Below are 24,435 nucleotides of genomic sequence, written 5' to 3'. Positions count from 1 at the left end.
TTGGCCTCCTCTACCTGTCAGATGTCAGGCATCTAATTGGAGGAGGAAAGCTTTGGCTCTGATTTTCCTGGCTTCCTCATTAATCCTCAAGAAATGCTGCTAACCAAAATCAGAAGCAATCAGGGTAGAGGCAGTGGGGCTGGAAATTTCAGGCTGCCAAGAGGCAGTGTTTAGATATATATATATATATATATATATATATATATACACACACACACTATTTCTTTAAAAAAAATGCCTCTCTGTTACCTTCTCTGTGCTGTACCAAATTGCTCACTTCATACACGTGGCACACAGCACCTTCTGCCCCAGGGTCAGCCCAGTCCTGTTTGAAGTCCCTCAGCAGAGATGCTAGCAATGGGGGGAGCCTTCAGGTGCCTTCTCATCCCAGGTCTATGGGGGTGCAGGTGTGGGGAGAGGTGGGAGAGGCCATAAATAATGCTGTCCCCATGCTGGGACCACTCCAAATACCACACCAAGAAAAGGTGAAGGGGCTGCAAACCAGGGCTTGCACCTCTGCCAGCTCCTGCAGTGTCCTCTCCATGCTTGGCCCCTCTACCCAGCTCTTCCTGTGGCTCCTGGGCAAAAGGCATCTGCTGTGATTTGTAGGACCAAGAGGGGGACTGGAGCATCTACCATGCAAGGAAAGGCTGGATCTGTTTAACTTGGAGAAGAGGAGACAGTGAGGGGGATCTCATCAATGCAATCGAAGTATTTAAAGGGTGAGTATCAGGAGGATGGGCCCAGGCTCTTTTCAGTGGTGTCCAGGGACAGGATAAGTGGCAACAGGGAAAAGCTGGAACACAGGAAGCACGAGCTGAACGTGAGGAAAAAAATATCTTTACTTTGAAGGTGACAGAGCACTGGAAAAGGCTGCTCAGAGAGGTTGTGGAGTGTCCATCTCTGGAGATGTTCAAAACCCATCTGGATGTGTTCCTGTGTGATCTGCTCTGCTCTAGCAGGAGGCTTGGACTAAATGATCTTCAGAGGTCCCTCCCAACCCTCACCTTCTTGTGATGCTGTGATTCTGTTCATTGGTCAGGGACAAGCAGTGTGTGGCTGGGATGCTCCTGCTTTGCCAGAGTTTCTTAGGAGCCTGAGCCCTTGTGGTCCCAACAAGGCTTTGCACAGCTGGGTTGCTTCTGTAACACCATCAGCTTAACCCCCAGTGATTTGCCTCCTCCAAGCCACACAGCTGGATCACACCCTGCCTGCCAGGTTATTTCAGAAGGGTAAAAAGCTGCTTGAGGAGCTGGATGTCCAACAGGGATGGGGACCTCTTAGCATGCACCTCACCTTTAAATGTGGGAGAAGCAAAGGGTGCAAACAAAATAGGGAGGAGGAGAGGTCTGATGGAGGCATCTTCAAAAGGATCATCCTGAAGAGAAGGCAAGCAAGAGTTTACCAGACAGTGAAATTAGTAGGTGGAGCGGAACCAAAGATACACACAATGGGATCCAGAGTATCTCTTCCTTACTGCCCTTCCTAAATTGCATGTAGCTGCAATTCCCTTCAGTTGATTCAAGGCTGCTGCTCTTGAGGTGGCATTTACAGCATCTCTGGGTGCTCACACTGCAGCATCACCACCCTCCTTTGCACAAGACATTGTGCAGAGCTCTGTGCTGGGGGACCTGCCATCTCCTGTCCCCTGCCTGCCTATATGTTACCTGCTGAAGCCTGTAGTGACCCTAACCCATCCCTTTCCCACTTCTACAGCCTGTAGGAAACACAGATCCCTGATTTGAGAGGGGAGAGAGGGAATCTCTAAGAGCTGGAAATATAAAAAAAAAAAGAAAAAAAAAAAAGAGAGAGAGAGAAGAATGCTTCAAAAAGCTCTCAAATTGCCCATCCAGAGTTTTCCAGAAAAAAATTTAATGGGGAGGATGACCACAAGCTCCTGTCCCAGGTCTGGCAGTGGGGTGCAGATGGGGTCCTCTCCCTGCTCAGGGCTGGGTGACTCTGCACCATTTTCCTGGAGGGGAAAGCTGGGTGGCCACAGACAAAATCTGTTGAAGCTTAGAACAAGGGGCAATGTAGTGCCTCCCCCCAGGTATTTCTCTAACCCAACGCTGAGGAGCTGAGGAGATGTTAACCCCCAGTCCAGCTCCTGGAACCCTGCCTGCTGTGAGAGGGCAGGGACAACCTGCTGGAGTAGGTAAAAAGGGATGGGAGAGGTGAGGGAAAGTCTTATTTAGGATGGAGCAGTGAGCACTGGCTCAGGGAAAGCCCATGAGTGGTGGGGTCAGGGTGATGTGTCACCTGGGAGAGCTGTCCCCAGGTTGCCCTGTGGCTCATGGGGTTTTGACACTTCTACATAAAGGATGTGAGGTCTTCATTGCTGCCAAGGACAGGAGACTGAAAAGTGAGTGTGCTCCACTCCTGGCCTTTTCCCTTCCTTTTTTTCCAGGGGAAATGGTTTAAAACTTGAAAAGGGGAGATTTGGGTTAGAGATTAGGAAAAAATTCTTTTCTGTGGGGGTGGCAAGATGCTGGAACAGGTTGCCCAAGGAGGTTGTGGCTGCCCCATCCCTGGGAAGTGTTCAAGGCCAGGTTGGATGGGGCTTTGAGCAACCTGGTCTAGAGGAAAGTGTCCCTTCCCATGGTTGGAACTAGATGATCTTTAAGGTCCTTTCCAACACAAACCATTGTATGTTTCTATGATTCTTTCTTCCTTGTTTTTTTCCTGGCAAGTCATTTGCACCTGGGCAGTTTTAGCAGCACAGGTCTTGCTCTGCTGTGGGAGGACAGAGTGGTGGTGACAGATCTGGCTGGAGTACAAAGGGTGTCTCAGGAACCATTGGGCTGAGGCCAGCAGGATTTACTGGGGGAGTCACACTCCATCCAGCACTGTATGGAGCTACTGGCAGCAGGACAAAGCAGCCCAGGGACCTGCAGGGAGAGAGGAATGGTTTAGGGACAACAGGAGTTGTGCAGGTGAGTGCAGGGAAGGAGGTGGCCAGTGCTCCTAAATCACTGTGATTTTTTTTTTCTCCCCCCAGTGAGAGGAAGGGAGAGGTCACGGATGAGCATGGCCCCATCCTCCTCAGGAGGGCCTGCCCATGGTGAGGGGAACCTTCAGGAGAGGTGTCCCCAAGCTGCTGATGTTTCTGTGGGATGCTTGGTATATGGGTTAAGGTGGGGGGTGAAGCCCAGCCTGGTGTCTTCTTTGTTTCCCCAGGAAATTCCTGAAGGTCCAGTGCCTGGAGAACGGGCAGTGGGAAGAGGGACACTGCATCCCTGTGGTATGTGAGCCCCCTCCTCCTGTCTTTGAGGGTATGTACAGCTGTACCCAGGGCTTCCAGCTGGACAGCCAGTGTGTCCTCAACTGCAAGCCAGAGGGACAACAGGTGAGTGGCTTGTGGGGGGTGGCAGAGCTCAGCCAAGCCTTGTGCTCCAGAGCATCTAAAACCAGCGAGGATCCAAGGATCCTTATGCCCTGACTCCTAAATTCTTCTTGCTGGATGCCAGCCACAGCACAGGGTGTCCCACTGCCTGGGAATGCTCTTCTGCTGCTTTGCAAGCCTTCTGAAAAGTGGTGGTGCTGAGCAAGCCTGCTTGTCTTGGGAGACAAGGGATGGAAAGCAAAAATCAAGGGTTTCCAGCTGGTATGGGGAGCTGTGAATGGGGGTGCCTGGGATGAGGGGCAGCCTGGTTGCAGGGGGCTTGCTGGCCAAGGGGCTTGCCTGGAGATGGAGGCTGCTGATTTCCAGGCTTTTCCACTCAGTTCTGACCTGCTGGAAGGATCTTGTTGAAAGAAGTGGGATCAATTTTCTTCTGGTGAAATCCAGAGGGGAAAAAAAGAAAAAAAACCCAACAAAAACCTGGACCAGATGGCTGCAACCCAGCTGCTCCAGAGAGCTTCCCTCTGGATTTCTGTGGCAGGACAAGAAGGGAGGGGGGAATTTCCCAGCATTTTGCTCCCCTGAGTGCTGGGCAGTGGTGGGACAAGGTGAGCCCTGGCACTGCTTCTGGTAACTCCTGGTGCTCTCCCTCTGCTTTGCAGGTTCCCATCATCTGCACGAAGGAGGGATTGTGGACAGAGGAGTTCAAACTCTGTGAGAGCTTAAGGGGCACCTGCCCACCCCCCCCGGAGCTGAATTTTGTAGAGTACAAGTGTGAGCAGGGGCATGGAATAGGTGAGGTCAGACAAAAGTTAAAGCAGAAAAACTAAAAACCTTCTGTCGACTGCCAGAGAACTGAATGATGACTGATGATGACTCTTCTTCTACAACTGCCCACTAAATCTGTGAAAAAAATCCTACTTTCCCTTCCATCCTTTACCTAAACACAGAGCTAGGGGTGGATTTTAGCCTTGTGTCTGCCCTGGTTTCATGCTAGGGCAAAACTCAAAGCTGAAGCTGGCTCCTGTGTCAGCATCTCTTTTTTTTTTTTTTTTTCAGACTGAGCAGGGACTTCAGGGCAATCTCAGCCCTTCGCAGCAATATTCCTAAACTCAAGCCATCCATCCCCCTGCTCTCCCCATCCCCCAAGGTCTCTTCACTTGTTGTCACTACTGTCACTTGCAGGGTTCATGTGGCAGGTCCTGCTCAAATGCTGCAGTGACAATCTCCTGTAACAGGGCACTTCAACCAGATGAGGGACCACAACATCCATTTCTTTCTCCAGGACTCAGTTGCTTTGTGCTTTCAGGAAATGCTGCAATGCTCAGCCACAGTCATTGCATCCCCTTTGGAATCCTGCTGGAGCAAAGCCCACACCATTCCAGAGAAAACACACCCATTACCTGGGTCTGACCAAAACAGGCTGAGGAGAGTGTAAAGGGCAGGGACTGTAAGGTGAAGCTTTGGGGACACCTGATGTGAGGCTGGGGTTAAGGCTGGGATCCACCTGGTTTTCCAAGGTAGTTTTTGCAGCTTTTATTTTCTGCCAGGATCACAGGAAGGCAGTGGGAATTCAGAGAGGTAGAGAAACTCTGAAAGATGCTTCCTGACATGTCAACAAACATCCCGTAGCATCCAGGCCAGACTTATGCTGGATTCCATGTCCTGCCTTAAATCCAAATAATCCAATAATCCTAATAATAGTGCATGTTCACTTTTCCTCTCACCTGGGAGAAAGAAATGAGCCACAACTCCTTGTATAATTCAGGATTTGGAGAAGGAAGCATCACCCCAGGCTGGGAGGGAAAGTGCATCCTCTGAGTCTGCCCCTACCCTCAGCCAGAAGCCTCCATGTTTGGGGCTGGTGCTCTCCTGTAAAACATCCTTACCTGGTTCCTGAAGAAGTCCTGAAGGTTTCCTATCCTCCTGCAGGTGCTGTGTGTATCCCTTCCTGTGTCATCCCTCCCAGTGACCCTGTCATCCTCCCTGAAAACATCACTGCTGACACCATGGATCACCGCCTGCAGCCCACCAGGGTCCAGGTGAGTGGGGGAACTGGGTTCTTCCAGCAAGGATTTCACTGGCAGCACTAAGAGTACCCCCAGGTGGTGTTTTTTAACCCAAAGCTCTTTGCCTTGGGAAAACTTGGGAAAACAAGCAGCATAAATGAGCTCAGGGCTGGGCTGGGCTGGCTCTCCCCAAGGAGCTGCTGCTGGAGGTGCAGGAAGGTGCTGAGGTCTTCATCCTTCCCACAGCTCCTTCCTCTTCTTCCCTCTCACTCAGCTGCTATTGCCCAGCCTCCTCCCATACCAAAGTTCAGCAGAAGTTCCCAGTTCCTGAGCCAGCTTTCAAGGACTTGCAGGATACCACAAAGAATGAAGCAAAACACAGGAATCCCGCTGAGTTTTGGTTTGTTTTGTTTTTTTCATGCTTCAACCTGACAAGCTACTGCTGCTGTCATCAGTCAGTGTGCTGGGAGAGCAAAGAGAGAGGGAAAAAAAATAAAACCAACCAAAAAAACCAATTTCCCCCCCCCCCCAAAAAAACCCCCACAACCCATCAAAAAACACACACACAAAAAAAAAAACAAAAACAAAAAAAGAAAAACAAAACACAACCAAAACCCCACCCCTGGCATGAGGCACAGCACGAGCCCAGGTCCCTGATTATCTGGCAGCAGAGATGCAGCCCCAGGCAGGCATCTCCCTGCCAGGGAGGAGGAGGAAGAGGCAGGGCTGGAAGGTGTTCCCAGTTGCCAGAACCCACTGGCCAGCCAGTTGCCTCTGCTGCTGGACTGGGGAGAGCCTTTGCCTCCTCGTCTTTTACTCATTTTGTAAGCAAAGCAGCTCAAATAACTCAAATAGTTTGGATCCTAACAGCACAACTTTCCCCAAAAAGCTGCTCGGCTGGGGTACTATTTCTTAAAATAAAAACTGAGATGCAGAAGGGAAGGATTTGGAACCAAAGAAAGCAAACAGCCTTCTCAGGGGTTAGTGCTCCCATCCAGGCACTTTTCCCTCCTCCTGGAAACCCATAGGAGGCCCAGCACCGTGCCTATGGATACTGCTGTACATCCTCTGGAATGACCAGGGATGGCTGCAGGGGGGTGAGGGTGGCTGGGACGTGTGGGATGGTTAAGCACGAGCCTTGGAAGGAGTCCTTGCCTTTGAGGGATGGGGTGGCTTGGCTGGTCGAGGCAGTGGTGTTCAGCTTCCCTTTTTTCACTGCTGTGGGCTCTCAGGGAAGGGGAAAATGTTTTGCAGGGAGGAGGAGGAGGAGGGAGGGAAGGCATTATTTTAAGCAGCGGTGCTCCCACTCGCCAGGAGCTCTCTCCCTGGGCTGTCTTGTTTTCCTCTCTTCCCTAGCTCCCTGCTTTGCTCCTGCAAGAGCCAGCCATTCCCAGGTGCTTCTCCAGAGCAGGAATTGGCTATTTCAGCCAGCACCTCCAGCCCCTGCTCATCCCATGGCAGCTCCATCCAGCTCTGCCTTCCCTGGGCTGCCTGAGGACAGCTGGGACCTCATCCTGTCCCAGCTCCATCATGGTCCTGGCCCAACACACACCCGAAGGACCTGCACCAGCTCTGCACAGGCAAAGCTGCCCCATCCCCAGCTGCCCATGCCACCTGGGGGTCATAGCTCAAATCACAGTCTGCTTTGGATTCAAAGGGACCTTAAGAACAATCTACTTCCAACCCCCCTGCCACGGGCAGGGACATTTCCCACTAGACCAGGTTGCTCCTCATCCCATCCAACTTGGCCTTGAGCACTTCCAAGGATGGGTCAGATACAAGTTTCTCTGGGAAACTTGTGCCAGTGTCTCACCACCCTCAAAGGGAAGAATTTTTTCCTAATGTCTAATCTACATCTCCCCTCTTTCAGCCTGCAACCATTCCCCCTTGTCCTCTCACTACATGCTCTTGTCCCCAGCTTTCCTGGAGGCATCCTTCAGGTACTGGAAGGTTCTCTAGAAGGTGTGGAAAGTCTCCCTGGAGCTTTTGCTTCTCCAGAGTGAGCAGCCTGTTCAGACAGTCTCTATATGAGAGGTGCTCCAACTCTCGGATCATCTTTGTGACCTTCTCTGGACTCGCTCCAACAGCTCCATCTCCTTGTGTTGGGAACTTCAGGACTGGACCCAGCACTGCAGAGCAGAGGGAGGCAATCACCCTGGATGCTGCAGCCAGGCTGCCTGCTACTCCAGGTTTCAACTGGGAGGCTTGGAGAAACCAGATGTGCCCCTCTGTGCACCTCCAGCACTGTCAAGGGCATCCTAGGACACTTCCAGAGGCCAGCTGTTGTTTTATGGGGCCTCAGGTTTCAAAGCCTGCCTAAGCTTTATAAGGAGGAAATTGCATGTGTGGTGGGGCTTTTCCTCCCCCTGGGTATGGCTGAGCACTCCCAACACAGCCCTGCTGAAGGATTGGGCTGGCTCATTCCAGTGCTGTGAAACTGAGCCCTTGGCGTCTGCCTCCTGGGTCCTTTTGGCTTCAAGAGCTGAATTTGTGCCTGGTAAATACCAGTGATAACCTCAGCCCCACCACTGAACCTAAATCTGGTGCCACTGCTCTAGGCCAGCCCCAGGAAGATCCCCAGCTCCTGGGACCTGGGCAGGGGGTCAATCCAGGGTCTGAGCCCTCTCATCCTCTACAAGCAAGGAGCTGGCGAAACCTGGCATCACAGCAAGAGGGGTGATGGCAGAGTCCAACCTCCCATAGCCCTGGGGGGCTTCCTCCCAGCAGTAACTCAATGCCAAGCCAGCCACCTCAGCCAAATCTGCTTCTCTGGTTGGTGCTTCCTGCCATTCCTGCTTTCTCCTCTTCCAGTTTGGTATTACACACACACATCTGTTTAGCCTCCACCTTGACCAACCCACACTGGTTTGTGGGTGAACAAGGTGCTCCAATGGGCTTCCAATGATTTTCCACGAGGCAGAGGTGCAGGGAGGCCATTGCTAGTCTGCACTAGTGCTGTGGGAGACCCCCCACACACCTCCTGAGAGCACTGGTGGCTGTTCCCCTCCCTCTGCTGCATCACCTGATGGCTCCTTTCTGCTTTCCTCCTCAGCACATCGTGTGTACGGGCAGGCTGCGCTGGTACCCAGAGCCCTCCAGCATCCACTGCATCCACTCCTGTGAGGTAAGATCCCTCTGGCCCCAGCATGAGCCTCCTTGTTCCTTCCAGGAGAGCAGCTCCTGGCAATGAAAACTCACACCAGGACAAAGAGCCTTTGACTTCATGTTTGCTCTGAGCTAGCCCCAGGTTTTACTCAGCTGAGCAGAGAGACTGAGAGGAAGCAACTTTGAGTATGGTCCTACACAGCCAGGGCTGCTCTGGGGGGGGGGCAGAGCTGTCAAATAACCCATTGCATCACAGGATGGTTTCTGTTGGAATTGAGCTTAAAGATCATGAAGTCCAACCACCCTGCCATGGGCAGGGACACCTCCCACTAGACCAAGTTACTCAAAGCCCCATCCAACTTGGCCTTGAACTCTGCTAGGGATGGGGAATTCACATCTTCTCTGGGCAACATGGGCCAGTGTCTCACCACCCTCATAGTGAAGGTTTTCTTCCTCATGTCTAACCTAAACCTTCCCTCTTCCAGTTTAAAGCCATCTCCCCCTCATCCTATCACTCCATGCCCTTGGAAAAAGTCTCTCCCCAGATTTCTTGCCTGCTCCTTCTTGGCCAGCTGAGGAAGAATGTTCTAGCAAAAGAATTTAACTGGCAAGGGGTATCCCCAAAAAATCCACGCTGACTCCAAGCCCAAATATTTCCTTAACCAGAACCACAGCTCTAGAGTGATGCAGATCCAGAAAAGCCCTGTGTGACCCAGGTGTCCAACCAAAACAATGAGGGTTCCAGCCTCGTACATGCAAAACAAACCACTCCAGAAGAATCTGCAGACAAAGAATTCCTTGCAGGAATTGGTTAGCCTCTCATTTAGCTTTGAATAATGAGCAGACAGGAGAAAATCATGGACAGCCCAGGGTCTGTTTGTAAAGGGAATTAAAAATAGGCAGTCCTTGTCAAGCAGTAGTTGTTGTTATGATTAAGGATAAAAGGAAAAGGGGGAGGGGTATTTTGGAATGTTGCATGCTGAAAATTTGGGATTTTCACCAAAAAGGAAATAAATGAAGTTCCCATCCAAAAATAGCTTTGGGTTTTGCTGACATTTTTTTTCAAAATGTATTTCAATGTAAATGATGGCTTTTGGTCACTGATTCTGCCTAGCTCAGCTTTTTGGTGACAGAAGCCTGGGACAAAGGGCAACGTTGCAGGGTGCACATCCCCAGGAAGGAAATGTTATGGTCAAGAGAAGGTGCAGCAATTATTTCCCAACCTACTACAGGCTGCAAGCATAGAGCAATGGGGTGCTCAGTGCCAGAGAGGTGTTTGATGGTTGAGCACTGGAGCTTAGTGATGGATCCTCTTGTGTTTTTTAGAGCTCCATGTCTTTGAAAAGCATCTTTTATCTCAGCTCTGGGGTACCTGAAATAGGATGGGCTTATGCAGCAGGGTAGTCCAGATGGTCCATGATGATCCTCTCTGTGGTTTTCCTGATAGGAAGGGAGAACTGCTTATTGTGCTTTTTGGGTGTTGGTCCTTTCTAAAAAAGGAACAGATGGGGTATGAGGTGCTGCTTCTTTCCTTCCTGTGCAGCTCAGGTGGGAGAAAGCTATCATGGGCTTGAGGATGATCCCTTAGTCTCAGGATCACCAGACCCACCCCAAGCTTTCCCTCTGTCTGATTCCTGGACCTCACCTTAGGTCTGTGTCTTTTGCCAGGATGATGAAAAATGGCAGCTTCTTTGTGGTGTGTGTGTGATCAACTACCTGAACTCCAGCATCTTGTGGTAGCAGTCCCTGTCTTCTCATCAGCCACCTGAACAGGGTCAGACCCAACACAGATTCTTTCTGTTCCTGGATGCTTGCCTCTTTCCCCCCAAAAACCAATCCTAGGCAGCAGTCTTAGAACACAGGAGGTTAGGAAAGCCAAAATCTTGCAGTGTTCTACCAGAAGAATGAGAGCTCGTGTTCTCCATCACCCTTGCAGGCTTGTCTGTGCCTTTTCTGCTTTCAATTAACCTTTCAACAGGAATGACCAAACAGTGCATACTCTTCCAGCTGAGCTCTCACCAAAGCCTTACACAAAGCTGCCTTGTGCTGGAAGCATCTTGACAGGACCCCGGGCTCTGTTATTTCTGCAGTTGCATCAGTCTGGCAGATCAGAGATATCCTGAAGTCAGCAAGTACACCCAGATCTTCCTTTCCCTCGTTTCCAACTCCAAGCTAAAGGCAGATGTTTTGCCATCAGTACAAGAGCTTGGCCTTCAGTTTTATACAAGTGAATGGCATCCTATGTCTCCCTCTGGTCCTTCAGCTGTTTGTCCAGTCCTCCTCCATGGAGCACTGCCTTCCCCCTTGTTAGGAATTCCATCTATTTCTAAGGCCACAACCACTCACTGTAATATTAATGAAGATTTCTCCTCAGATTGTGCCTTTCACTCTGATCCCTGCTCTCTTTTCTGAACCAGCTCACAGTTGCTTCCTCCCTGTTCTCCTCCTCACTTCTCATGTTCATGTCTTTGTTCTCTTTGTCAGGTTTTCTTTTATGATGCTGCAGGTTATTAAGGTTGCACTGATAAACCAAGTTTTCCTAGAAATTTTTTTGTTTATTTTTTTCATCTGTGTTTTATAGTAGTTGTTGTCTTGCCATAAAGAATAACTCTTACCCACATTGCCTCATTCAAAGTCTTGCTCTGGGAGCTGCTGCTCAGCACTGAGAAGGGAGGTGTTACCAGGCCCCTTGTTTGACTACAGAACATCCCAGGAATGTTATTTCTACCTCAGCTTCCATCCTCACTTCCATTCCCCTCCTGATTCCATCCTTATGACTGTAAGTACTGCAGTTCTTAGAGGCCATTTCACTTGGGACATAGTCTCTTGTGGTATGTGGGGACATCAGACAGTGAGAGCCAGGAAGAGATGGAATATAACCTCTCATCTGTCCTTGCTACATGGTGTCCCATCTCCACATCTCTTTTTTTTTTTTTTTGGTTCTTCTCTTCATTTACCTGCAGGAGAAATGTTCTGCCCCTGTAGAACATAGTCCCTGCTGGCTCTGCTGTGGTTCAGCTTGCTTGCCATGCTCGTTGCACTTCTTAGCTCAGGTTCCTCCTCATTTCACAGTAACCCCTCACTGGGGGCAACTCCTTTAGGAGCCCAACCTCTGCTCTCCCCTGGGCAGGGAAATGCAGTTCCAGGGGATTGTTCCCGTCTCCTGAGGTCAAGTCAATCCCTGGAGATGCTGTTTACCTCCCCACTGACTGCAGAGGATGTGTTGGATGAGGAGGATTTCTCATCTGGACCCCTTAGTGAAGGAAACAACCCTCCACGAGAGAAACCCAGCCCACCCACTCCTGCTTTCTCTCCTTGGTGGAATCACTTCAGACTGGGACAGAGCAGCAGTAGCCAAGCCTCAACCTTCCCAAGCCCAGCTGGAGCCCTGCCTCACATTAGAAAGTTCAGGTTATGGTGCAATGGCATTGGAGGGATTCCTGCTCATCTCATTGTGTGCTGGCAGCAGACCAGCCTTGCCTGCTCATTCCTCTTGCTCCTCTCCCCACCTCCCTTATCTTTCCATTAACCCAGCTGCCCATCTGTCTTCCAGTCTCCCTCTGTGCCTTGCCAAGTTCCCTATAGGCAGAGCAGGGTGGCACGTAGTTCAGTGAGGAAGGGAGGGGGGGATGGAAAACTTTCCAGGATATGAGATTCCAAACCCATCAGGAATATGAGTTAGTGCTGAGTGTGCTTCAGCTCTCGAGGGCCAGCGGAACATCTCATCCCTTGCCATCAGTAGAAAAACAGATGGAAGCACTGGAGAGGGAAAGGAGGGGGCTGGGGGGAGAGGAGATGGAGAAAAACCTGCTGGGGTTTGGGTGGAAGCAGCCATGGTCTTGGTGGTGTGCTCAGCTGCTGAGAGAGAGGTGTTCACAGCATCTGGGGCATCTCCTAAGCCATCCTGAGGTGACCACCTCTCACTGTCCTCCTCTTGTGTCCTGTTGCCTCCAGAGGAGGAGGCAGCATGCACAGCAATCCAGGCTGCTCCCTTGGACTATTACTGCTGTGGTTCTAAATAGTCTATGCATGAGCGTGGCTACTATAGGACAGTTCCTAGCTTGGGCAACCCACCAGCTTTGCACCACTCCATCTCCCACCAGAGGGACTCCTGTGGCTTAGGGGAATGAGTCCACTTCTTATCATCTTCTTTTTCACCCATATTTAGTCACAGGATGGAGCAACCACCACTGTCCTCCTCCAATGCAGCCACAGGATGCCCTTGCTGTGACTGCAGTGAAGGTGGGAAGGTGTTTCTGGGGCAGTCAATAGGTTGTGCAGTGTTCTGACCTCTCCTAAATGTCTTTCATCTTTTTTGTGCATGCAGCACAGGGTTAATTGCAAGGGATTTAAGGCAAGGAGGTAGAGTTTCTCACTGGTATGGCTGGAGCCTGACCAGAGCTACTTCAGCTTTGCAATTCCTTGCTGATGTGACAAGGAGCTGTCTCTGTTTGAGGCTGGCTTTGTCCTGACCGTGCATGCTTGAGGAACATGCAAAGGCTTTGGCTTGAGGTCTTCTTCTTCCTCACACCCTGAGTGAATATGAGCCATAGCAGAAAGCTGTTGTGAGCTCCTGGGAATTTCTCAGCTCTTCTCTGCACAAGGACTTGGTCTCTCTGCCCTTGCCTGGGCTGCTGGTCATGTTATCACCATTGTGAAATGCTAACCTGTTCCCTTTGTTTTGGTTTTCCTGAGGTGTTGTGAAGGAAATGATGAGAGAGGGATTGAAGCATGCTTGTGGTTTCAAGTTGTTCTCAGGTCTCTCAGTCCAACAGGTAGTCAAGGGCACTGATAGATCCTTGGCTCTTCCCCTTAGCACACACAAAAGCCTCACTCAGCACGTCTGTGGCTGGTGTCCAACACGTGTCAGACAGAATTAACCCCTTTGAAGAAAGATGTGATAGAGAGGAATTTAAAATCAGTGTCCTGGTGTGCTTTAATGGGAGGAGAGACAGAGAGGGACCTACTCCCAGGCACAGTGCTGCAGCCAATGCCCAGCAACCTCTGCTCTTCACCACTGACTGGGATGGATCCCCCCTGTTGTCCCTTCTCCCAGACCTGGGTCTCTGTGTGTGTGGCTGATTTTGTACCATGGCAAAACTCAGCACAGAATTTAAAGTCACCCTCACGATGCTCACATCACTGTTATCCCATCTGCTGTTCCCATGGGACAGTTTCATTTCACTTTTATATAGTCTTTTATATAGTTTTATATAGTCTGCACTCTCTGTCTGGCTTGGAAAATGCAGAGAGGATCCTGTTGGATGTGACTGCAATCAGGCAGGAGGCAGACTGTACCACTGCTGCTCCTTCAGGATTCTCACCAAAGCCAACATCTTAAGCCCCTGTGATCCAAACAGAACTCAATGAGTTGCCCCAGATGCAAATTTTGGCAGTACACAACATGTTGACCTCCGTGTCTCAAGAGGATGCAATGGAGTTAGAGAAAAAAAATTTAAATGGTTAAGAGGGTGCCACAGGACGGCAACACCTTTAGGGACACCCTAAACCAACTTCAGTCTGGAGAGAAGAAAACTGTTGGAGGTTTGCCAGGGCACAGAGGTGCTGGGTAAGATGGATGTAGAACTGGAGAGCACTCACTGAGACCAGCAAGGGGGTTGTTTCAGACAGGTGAAAGAAATGGTTTTGGATATGTTGAGCACTGAGCTGGACCACAGCATCCAGAGTGGTGGTGGAGACCCAAAGATGTGGAAGCATCCTTGGCTTCCCCACCCCATGGCTCTGCAGGTTGCCCTGCACTTAGGATGCCCCAACCTCCTCTGCCCTTTCCAGCTCAGATGCTACCCCCTGCCACCCCATTCCTGTCCCTGTCTCACTTTCCCCTCTCCTGGCAGTCACAGCTTGCAGTCAGTGACACAGACAGGAGTGGAAAGCCACTGAAAACACCCTCTGAAGCACAGATCAGTGAGTCAGTTCTGGTGATAAACAATCATCCTCAAATGCAGCCTGGCCAGCTTCTCTTCCAACACAAATGTTCATTCCCCTTCAGCTCCTTCATTGCTCGTACATTGTTTTTCTTTCTGTTTAAGATCTGTAACAAGAACTTGGCAGAAACCAGATACAAGTGGATCAGGAGGCCCTTGTGGTTTTCAGGGCTTGTTTTCCATAACCCATTCTATCCTGCAACATATTTTGCACAAATGGCTTGGCAGGAGATGTGATCGATGGCAGCAGGTGAGCTGCTGAGGGGAGGGTTTGTGGGCTGATGCTGATGGTATGGAAATTCCTGGCTTCTCCTGCATGTCCCTGGAAATGGGGAGTGCTGGGGACCCATCTCCAAGAGCCACTGTGCTTGCCAGTGGTACTACTGAGATGGCATCTTCCTCTGATCCCTTTTGCTTGTTCTTTCCTGCTTCTGTTTTATTTCTGCTGTTAGCTCAGGATGTCTGAAGGACCCCACTGTGAATAGCTCATCAACAAAGATGTTTTTGTGGAAGCAAAGACTTGCTCTGATGTGGTCTTCATCCATACCACAGCTTTCCATCCCTTTCTTCACTGTTGTCCCTTGTGGAATGTCCAAAGCCCTTTCCAGATCACTGTCTGCTGGGACATGGACTCCTTGAGGAGCAAGGCACAGAGCAGGAGAAGGGAGAAGAAACACATCAGGTTCCTTCTGTAGGAGTCAAGTTGCCCCATAGTTCTGCAGCAGGGCCCATCTACTGCAACCATCTGAGGTCTTCATCCCCTTTCAGCCATAGATCCTGTCCAAACTCAACCTATGCTGATTCAAACAGGGCTCAGATGTTTGCAGAGAACCCATGTCCAGGGGACCCTTTTTATCTTGGAGAACACCTAGAGCTGCACAACAAGGCTGCTGCTTGTCCTGGGCATGGCAGGAGATGTGCTGGGCACACTGGCTGAAACCAGCCCCTCATCTCTTCCATGAAACATTCCTTTGAGTATATGGAAAACTTCCTCAAGCAAGAAGCCTCTGTTGCAGCCTGTAGGATGTTGGAGCTTTACCAGATGTCCCTGAAGATCTGAGATTTGAAGGAAGGAGTTTTCACACTGAGCTAAGGAGTGACTCCAGGACACCAGCAAGCTCAGAACCAAGCAACATTTCTCCATTTTTCCTTCCTGAGGTGAGGAGGAAGGTCCAGAGTCTATCCTAAGAAGCCACCCTGCAGGCATGCAGCTCCAGGGGAGCCACCATGGTTTGAGAAGGAGCACAGGAACAGCTCAAGGGCACAAACAGGGAGATGTTAAAAGTGATGGATGAAGTGCTGGGATCGTAGGAATTTTTTTTTTTTCTCTTCAGGCCAGTTGGTCCCAGGTGACCAGACTTGCCAGACTTTTGAAACTCTCTTCTTCCCTGGCAGTGGTGGGCCAGGTAACTTTTGCTTGCTGCTCACAGTGGCTCGGGGCAGCCAGACATCCCCAAAAAATTGTTTTTGAGCAGAGGCCAGCCCAGTTCCCTCTTCATCCCTTTCTGCTTTTCAGAGCTGATTTCCTCCTCGCATGCCGGAAAGCCTCAGGAAGGAGAGTGGATGTGCTTGGGGTGTTGAGGGGGGGAGAAAAAAAATTTTTAAGAGACACACTGCAACAGAGAGAGGGCCAAGAAAAATATTTAATTCAAACAATGAACATTGTCATTTCCTCCCACAGTCTGCATTCCCAGCCAGCTTCCCTGGGCAAACAGAGGGAGCCAGGAATAGCCGAGCTCTCTACCTCGCCAGCCTGAGTCTCTGCGTGTGCCAGGCCACTGTGCCACAGCATCCCTGCCACCACCTCCTGCATCCCTGCCACCACCTCCTGCCACCTCCCCTGCTGCAGGCACTGGCCCCAGCCCCAGATTTCTGTAGGGAAGCAGTTGTTTGGAGGGATGGAGAGGGGGATTTTCCAGGGGCCCAAGCTGGAGCTTGAAGTGACCCCATCCTTTTTGCTTTGGGTTCTTTTTGGGGACCTCCCCAGGCTTCCAGAAACATCTTTTGATGCTTCTCTTCCCCCCACAGCCCTGCCTGCTCCCCTCCTACATGCAGCAGCTTTCCACCATGATGCTGCTTCTCTTGCCCATCTCTCAGACCCATGGAGCCACCAGCCCATGGCCCCCAGACTGGTGAGCCTGGTTTGAGCTGGAATATCTCTGCTGTCCAAGGGGCAGGGACTTTGGCTGCTGCTGCTTCCTCATGCTGGTGCCCCTGGGGACCTTGCAAGGTGGTGGCTCTTGGGAGACCTGTCCCTGCATCCCTCACTGTGCCATCTTCCTCCCTTTTCCTTGGATTATCTTTCCATGGCCTCATCCAGCACAGGAGCAGAGTTTACAGCAATGAAGATGATGGACAAGACATGGGGCTGACAGCACAGCAGCTTTTCCAGGGCCTGTCCCTGCCTATCTCCCCTGCTGAAACGATGGTTCCCCTGTTCCTCTGGGTCTCCTTGGAAAGCTACAGCTGAGAAGGATGAAGGCACCTTCACCACTTCCTCAGCCACAGGGCTGCACATACAGGGTCCAAGGTTGATGCCCAAAGGGAAGGATGTTAGGACAGCAAAATGCCTGCTGACTTAGGAGCAGCACACAAACAAAGTTGGATCCCTCCTTGGATGGGAGCAGCACAGTTGTGAAGCTCAGAATCTGCACCCAGCTCCTGTGGGCTGGGTGGAACCTATTTTCTTTTTAAGGCTGATCCTGATGCCCTGAAGCTGAGCCCTGGGGAAGGAACCAGCTAGCTCAGCCTTAGGGATGCTGCAGGGACAGTGGAAAAACCCTGTGCACAGACACTGTGTCCTGCATGGCATCTCCTGACAGCCTCAGCAGGAAAACAGGAAAGGCCAAGCCTCTGGAAGATGCTTCTGCCTGGATGTGCTGGGATCTTCCCCACATCCCTCCTTTGTCTGCAAGATTTTCTTTCCTCTTTTTTCCTCCTTTATTCTTCTCTCTGTTTGTTCATGCCTATTTCCTGCTTTAAGAGCCTGTGGTTTTCTTAATCTCTTTAAATTTCCAAATGTTTGATTTTCAGTTACTATTTTTTTTCTGCTGTCAGCAAAGGGCTGGGGCCCTGTGGTGCCAGGTGCTGCACCTCCAGGTGGTAACACATCCCCCATGCAGGCTCCTGTGGGGCTAAACAAGGAAGATGGATGGTGTGAGCAGGTAGGTTCAGGGTGGCCCAGCAGCTCTGTATCACTTAACTCCAAGTGGTTGCAGCAATTCCCTTATTCATTTTTTTCCCCAGTTTCTACAAGTCTCTTCAATCAGCCCCTTCCCCTCCTCACACTGGAGGATGAGTATTCTGGTGACAGTGATCCATTTCCCTGGATCACACCCTCTGCCTTTGCACAGCATGGCTTGGTGTTGAGGTTTTGTCTGGTTTTTTTTCCTGACAGCATCCTAAAACATCTCCAGGTGCTTCTGCAAGTTGCTGATGTGATGCAAACCCCCCCTTCTTCCATTGCTGGATTTCATCTCTATAGAGCCATGTGGCTGAAGCACTGCCTGAACAGATTCTGTATGGATTTTCTAGAATTCAAGACTGGTTTGGGTGTAGAGCCCAAACCTCTAAAAATCATCTTTAAAATGACCTTAAAAATCATCATCTAGGTCCAACCAACACCTGCCACTGGACCAGGTTGCTCCAAGCCCCATCCAGCCTGGCCTTGAACACTGCCAGGGATGGAGCAGCCACAGCTTCTCTGGGCAGCTCAGGCCAGTGACTCACCACCTTCAGAGTGGAGAATTTTTTCCTACTGTCTAACCTAAATATAGAATATATTTATTCTATTATTATATATTTCAATATAACCTCACAAATCATCTGCTCTTAGTACATTGCATTGCCCATGTCCTCCTTTGCCTTGACTCTTGCAGAGACCAGAATGAAACAGGTGCCATTTCCAGGGTGCTGGTGCCTTCCAGTTTACCACCATCACCTTACTTTGCTCTTCCTGGCTTGCAAAAATGAAGCCAGCTGGAGACTCCTGGCAAGGCAAAGCAAGAGGAATCACTGTGTCCTCCAGGCTCTGGGTGAGAAGGGGGGACAACAGCCCCTGAGTCCTGCACCTGCCTCTCTTGAGCCTCCAGTCCAATTAGTCATTTTTTATTTTCCCCTCAGATGTTTTTCCAAGGTAATTCAGAGCATGAGCTGTTACATTTCCCCAACAAGTGTTGCTATAGGAGCTTGTATTTGTTTAGGGTGGGGTGTGAGTTGGGGCGGGTTGAGAGGAGGGGGCAATTAGACCTAGGAGGTGTAGAGAGAAAGGAAGAGCTTTTCTTTCCCTCTCCTATCGCCAGCTCTGTCCTCCCCCCATCTCTCACACATGAGCTGGAAATCATTTCAGACCTGTGCAGCCAGGGACAGGCAAAACTCTCCCCAGAACTGGATGGAAACGACCCAAGTGGCGGGCGTTGGTTTTGCCAGTGATTCATGACACATGGAAAGCAAAGCCCAAGGAAAAACTCCACAGAGAAAAAGGCTGCAAAAAAGCAAATCACACCCAGAAGGGCTCTTCCCTTGCCAGAAACCCTGCCTGGTGCCCTGCATCCCTGCCCTGGCCCTCCCAGTGCTCAAGGCTGGCTCTGAGACCTCTTTTGATCATCATCATTTCAGACCCACTGGTGCTTTTCAGTGGGAGAGGATGTGGCACTCTGTGCCATGGCCTGGTAGCCACAGCAGTAGTGGATCAAAGGATTTGGCTTGATGATCCCAGAGGTCCTTTCCAACCCAGATAATTCTGTGATTCTTCACCAGCAATGGTCGGATCCAAATCCTTTTATGTTTTTGTGTGAGCTGCCTAACTTCGTGGGGCCTCAGTTTCCTAACTGTAGGATGGTTTGGTCTTTCTTCTTTCACCAGATCTTCCAGACAAATCCAATCTATTTGTTCCTGCCTGTATTTGTCCCTGCATCACTAATAGCCCAGACAGACTGGGATGGGGAGAGGATTTGCTGTAATCTGTTCTGCTACTCCCCAAAGTGCCATTAGCCCCTTTCTGTTCCTCATGGTTCATGTTGACACAAAGCCCCACCAGTTCTCTGGTGCTGGCCTGGCTCTCCTGTGTGAATTATTGGAATTATCACCAATCCTATTTGTTGGATTTGGTGCAGTGGATGTGGGGCTGTCATGACGTGGTGGCATTTTTGAGCTGTGTAGGGGTGCTATGGGTGACTCTCCACCAAAGGCTGGGTCTGGCTGGTTTCTGAAGCCCACAGGTTATTTGGGGCCACTAAATCCAGTGAAATGGCTCAACTGCTTCCATGAGGTGGCCAGGATCCCACCAAAAGCTCTTTCTGAAGACAGACAGTGTTGCTGTAGGTTGGCCAGTGTTGCTGGGCCAGTAGCTCCCATTACAGGGCATGGAGGGGGAGAAGCATTTCATTACTAATTACTCTGTTAATAAATGGCCTCTCCAATCTGTTTAGCATGCTCAGGTGTTGCTTGGCAGTGCTGTGGTGTATCTGGGATAAACCACAGCAGCAGATAGCTCCTGGTTATCAGTAGGATGGTGTCCTCTGCTTGCTCCAGAGTTGTATTTTGCCTGCAAGAAACTTGTGCTTAATTAAGATCCTTTCTCTTTGTACCAGCTGGGCATCAGGTAAGTAGCCTTGTTGTCTATCCTAGCAAGGTTTAGCAGAGCCATGTGCTGTGCTCAGGGCTGGAGCCTCCAGTGGAAAGTTTAGAGGAATCTGGAGACATGTTCAGAGCCATACTCTGTAGCAGGCAATAGTTCTTGCAGCCAGAGCTTGGCTTGGCTTGAGTGTAAGTGTTTTTGTGCCACCTGCATGCCTGGGACTGCTCCTCTAGGAGGATGCTCTGTTGATACAAGCACCAACCTCTCTGGTGTCCTTTGCTGCGCAAGTCACCAAGCTCAGCTTCAGGATCAAGGTCTTTAGAAAGAGGGCTGTTGGAGAGAAGAGTTGGATCAGCTTCTTCCAGAGCCCTGCCCCAGCTCTGCACATGCAGAGGGAGCTGGATTGCACTGGAGACACAGGAGAGTGGTGTGGGGAGGTGCACAAGCAAATGAGGTGGTGAACTCACTCCTAGCTGGGTGGCACTGGGCTCTGTGGGATGGGGACTTGTGACATTCAGGTTGAGACCTGCTCTAGTGCTATGGATTTATGTTCTAATTTTCTGACACAATTCCCTGATTCCTGAGCTCCAGCTGCTGCCCCCCAAGCACTCACTCCTCCATCCACCTCAGCTTTCTGGTGCCCTTTGGCTTTGAAGAGGGGGTTGTGGAGGGTGGAACTGGGTCTTTGCCCTCATCAGAGGTGCACAGGGACCTGCCTGGGATCTCTGGTTTTTGGGGGAACCTTCTACTTTTGAATAACCCTTTTACCATCTCCTTTTGTCTCTGCTTAGCCCTTCCAAGCAGATGGCTGGTGTGACACCATCAACAACCGGGCATACTGTCAGTATGATGGGGGTGACTGCTGCTCCTCCACACTCTCCTCCAGGAAGGTAAGTGAGCATCTTCCATGGTGTTGTCCAGGATTTAGGATTCAGTAGTGATGGCTTCAGCTTTGCTGGCCCTAGAACCCAGCCTGCAATGCAATTCTCCCCTGAACAGAGAAGCAAACCCATTATTTGAAACCAAAGGCAGCTGAAGCTGATAGACCTCATCCCACTGATTACCAGTGAGGTTTGGACCAGGGCCAGTGAGACCAAAAGCTCAGCCTTACTCCTGCTGGAGTTCATGGGATTCCCTCTCACTCTTGGGAAATGAGTCCCAAAGAAATTACTTCTGTTGGATGCAGCCATGGAAGAGTCAGAAGTCACCTTGTCCTGTAATTGTGCAGTATCAGGGGATTTGGGGTAGGGTCCATTGACATCTGCTATGGACCACGTTTAGGGTCTCCAGGGAAGGAGCTATGGACCACATCTCCAGGAAAGGAGGGAGAAATAGTTTAGAGGGAACAAGTTGGCATTGGGGTTCTAACACCCCCTTCTTTGTCTCCCATCATAACCCCCCCCCATCTAACTCACTCTCCAACACTCACAGCCCATCTTTCCCAAACATATCCCACAGCAAAAAAAAAAAAAAAAAAAAAAAATCTTAGAGCATGACATGATTTCTCACTGCAAAAATATGTGAATTTGGATCTTCTCATCTTTGTTGTGGAGCTTGAATCATTTTTCCTTTCATCACGCATACATGCACAGAGAAAATGAAAAATAAAATGCTGGGAAGATTTAGTGGAGATAGGGAAGGAAAAGGCTTTACACCCAAGTGACGAGTGAAACCTCCACAGCAGTATCATGACTTCTTGGAACATGGCATGGCTCTTAGGAGGTCTAAGACATCCAGATTTCTCTCCAAAGTAAGGGATGGGTTCACAGTGGAAGGTGTGCTCTCAGGAGACCCGTCCCCAGCTCACATCACCCCCCAGCTCCCAGTTCTCCCACAGCTGAAGCCTCCAGAGCTTTGCTATTGAAGGCAGATGCAGGAATATGGGGTTCAGACCCAAAGCAGTCTCCAGTCTCTCACTGGCCCAGGCTGTGAAAAATCAAATATGCTTCCACAGAAAGAAAAACTAAGAAGTGCAGAAGATGAGCTTTGCTGAGGCTGGAAGGGACAAGGATTGCTTGAAGGACAGGCCCCTGAACTGGGAGATGGATAAGGTGGGGTTTCTGAAATCTGAAGGTACCTCACCACTGCCATCTCTAGTTCTAATATCCCACACCTGCCCAAGGAGACTTCTCCCCAGGGTTCAGCATTTGGGGCACACAACCCAAGCTGCCCCTTGGCTGCAAACCCTGAAAGACAAGTTAATAAAAAGGAAAAAGGCTAAAAATAAAACCCAGCTGGGGACACCTTCCAGGGTGTGCATATCACAGTGAGCTGGGAGCCTGGCAGGCTCCACAATGCCAACAACATTAGGGCACAGCCCCAAATGTCTGTCTGTCCATACCAGGGGCATTGGGATGAGTGGGTGAGGTCTCCAAGCAGAGGTTTATATATGGAGATGCTGACATTAAAGTCCAGAGAAGCTGGGGAAGTGCGTGGAGCAAAAGTCTTCTGAGAAGCAGCTGAAGGAATTTGGGGTGTTCAGCCTGGACAACAGGAGGCTGAGGGGAGACTTCACTCTCCACAAGTCCCTGAAAGGAGGTTGGACCAAGCTGGGTGTCAGTCTCTTCTTCCAAGTAACAAGCAATAGGACAAGAGGAAATGGTCTCAAGCTGTGCCAGAGGAGGTTTAGATTGGATATTAGGAAAAATTTCTTTACCCAAAGGGTTGTCAGACCCTGGCATGGGCTGCCCAGGGCAGTGATGGAGTCACCATCCCTGCAGGGATTTAAAAGCTGTGTTAATGTGATGCTGAGGGTCTAGTGGTGACCTTGGCAGTGCCAGTGGTTGGACCTGCTGATCTTAAAGCTCTTTTCCAGCCAAAATGGTTCTCTGGTCTCCTTTTTGTTCCCTCCAGGTGATCCCCTTTGCTGCTGACTGTGACCAGGAGGAATGCACATGCAGAGACCCAGCAGCTGAGGAGAACCAGTAGCAGGAGGATGGAGCCAGGCAGGAGGCAGAGCCTGGCAGGGAGCTCAGCAGTGCACACAAGTTGAAGCCACCAAGGCTGCAGCATGTGGCAGTCCCCTCCCCGTTGCTGCTCTGTCCCAAAGCCAGCAGGGACACGGAGGGGCACAGGGCACACTGTGGGGGACTCAGCCCGGGGTCCAGCACTGCCTCAGATGGGTGCTGGGCTGGGCTCCACGCTGAAGAGCCCAGGCTCTGTCACAGACATTTGTCCTGGTCTGGTATCTGGGTGTCTGTCCTTGCTCTGGATTTTGTCACTAGTCAGCCCCCTGCTGATGTACAGGCTTCTTTTAGCAAGGTCGAGCTAGTTGTGATCTCTCTGCAAATATTTAAACTTAATTATATATATACATACATATATATTATATATATATATATAAATATATATTATATTTTCTTTGCTCTTGATGAAGCTGAGAAAGGATACCCCTTTGTCATACACCCATGCTGCTGTTAAGTACAAACCCTTGGGAAAACCACAGGAGGAGCAGAGCATCTCCCCTTCCTTGCCCAGTGGGAGCTGGAAGGAGGAGAGAGGGAGAAGCCAAACTCCCAGGTCAGGAGAGATGTCCCCAGGCAGACAGCATGGAGGCTGCCACCTCAGGGTGTGCTTCAGGCACCCAGTTCTGCCCTTGGGATTTGCTGGTGCTTTGCCTTGCTCTGGATCAGGGTTTTGAGTCTGAGGTTGAGAAGATGCAGTAAGCACTGCCACTAGTAACACCCAAGCACCTAGCACCCATTATTTCCAAGCCTCCTGGGAAGGGTTTTGTGTCCATGGGGATCACTGCATGCTCAGTAGGAGCAAGGACATGCAATGGTCCCTCTCTGATTCGCCCTTCCTGGCCACTGAGTAGGTGAGGGATGTGCTGATGGACTTGCCAGGTCTGCCAGATGGACCAGAAAGTTTTTGGGGGGGTGGCTGAGCTCTGGACCTCACCATCCCATCCACCTTAAATTCTAAAAAAAAAAAAAAAGGTGAGGAGAGGTGAGGCAACCCAGAGGAGCTGTGTGATGCTCTGAATGGCAGGCAGGGGGGTGGGCTTTTCCCCACACCTCCTTTCCAAACCTGACTTTCAACAGTGCTGTCTCTCAGAGGAGAAGCAGGACCTAAACAATCCAACAGGAGACAGAGCATCATCTTTCCCCACTGAGATTTTTTCCTTATCAGTATCTCAGGGGGGCCAAGCCCATCATGGTGGACATGCAGCCAATGATTTTCTCCAGCCTCTTGCTGCTGTAGGCACCAAGTGACAAGTTTTAGGTTCTTTTCTAGCCCCAAAGAAAATAATGTAGAAACTGTCCTCCCACAGCTGATTCCCAGCAGCTTGGACCCAGCCCCACAGCAGCAGCCAGTGGGGAAGGTGCCTTAGGGTCATCACCAGTGGTTTTCTGATAACAAGAGGAGAAAAAGGGATAAGGGAGAAAAGGGATAAAAAGAGGAGAGCAGAGAAGGGACCTCAGAGCAGGAACACGGACCTGGATGCCTTCAAGTGCA

General features: G+C 50.5%; 1 protein-coding gene across 1 annotated transcript in view; it reads left to right on the top strand.

The window, feature by feature from the left end:
* Positions 1-22,905, top strand: part of PAPPA2 (pappalysin 2) — an 89,260-nt gene extending 66,355 nt beyond the window's left edge. The window contains exons 16-21 of the mRNA XM_030455294.1: positions 3,178-3,346; positions 4,003-4,135; positions 5,273-5,382; positions 8,402-8,473; positions 20,769-20,867; positions 22,831-22,905. Of these exons, the coding sequence (XP_030311154.1) occupies positions 3,178-3,346; positions 4,003-4,135; positions 5,273-5,382; positions 8,402-8,473; positions 20,769-20,867; positions 22,831-22,905 (658 nt within the window). The remainder of the gene's footprint in view (positions 1-3,177; positions 3,347-4,002; positions 4,136-5,272; positions 5,383-8,401; positions 8,474-20,768; positions 20,868-22,830) is intronic.
* Positions 22,906-24,435: the final 1,530 nt, after the last annotated feature.

The sequence above is a fragment of the Calypte anna genome, chromosome 8, assembly GCF_003957555.1.
Source record: "Calypte anna isolate BGI_N300 chromosome 8, bCalAnn1_v1.p, whole genome shotgun sequence".
Classification (NCBI taxonomy): domain Eukaryota; kingdom Metazoa; phylum Chordata; class Aves; order Apodiformes; family Trochilidae; genus Calypte; species Calypte anna.
This window is presented reverse-complemented; position numbering and strand designations above follow the sequence as displayed.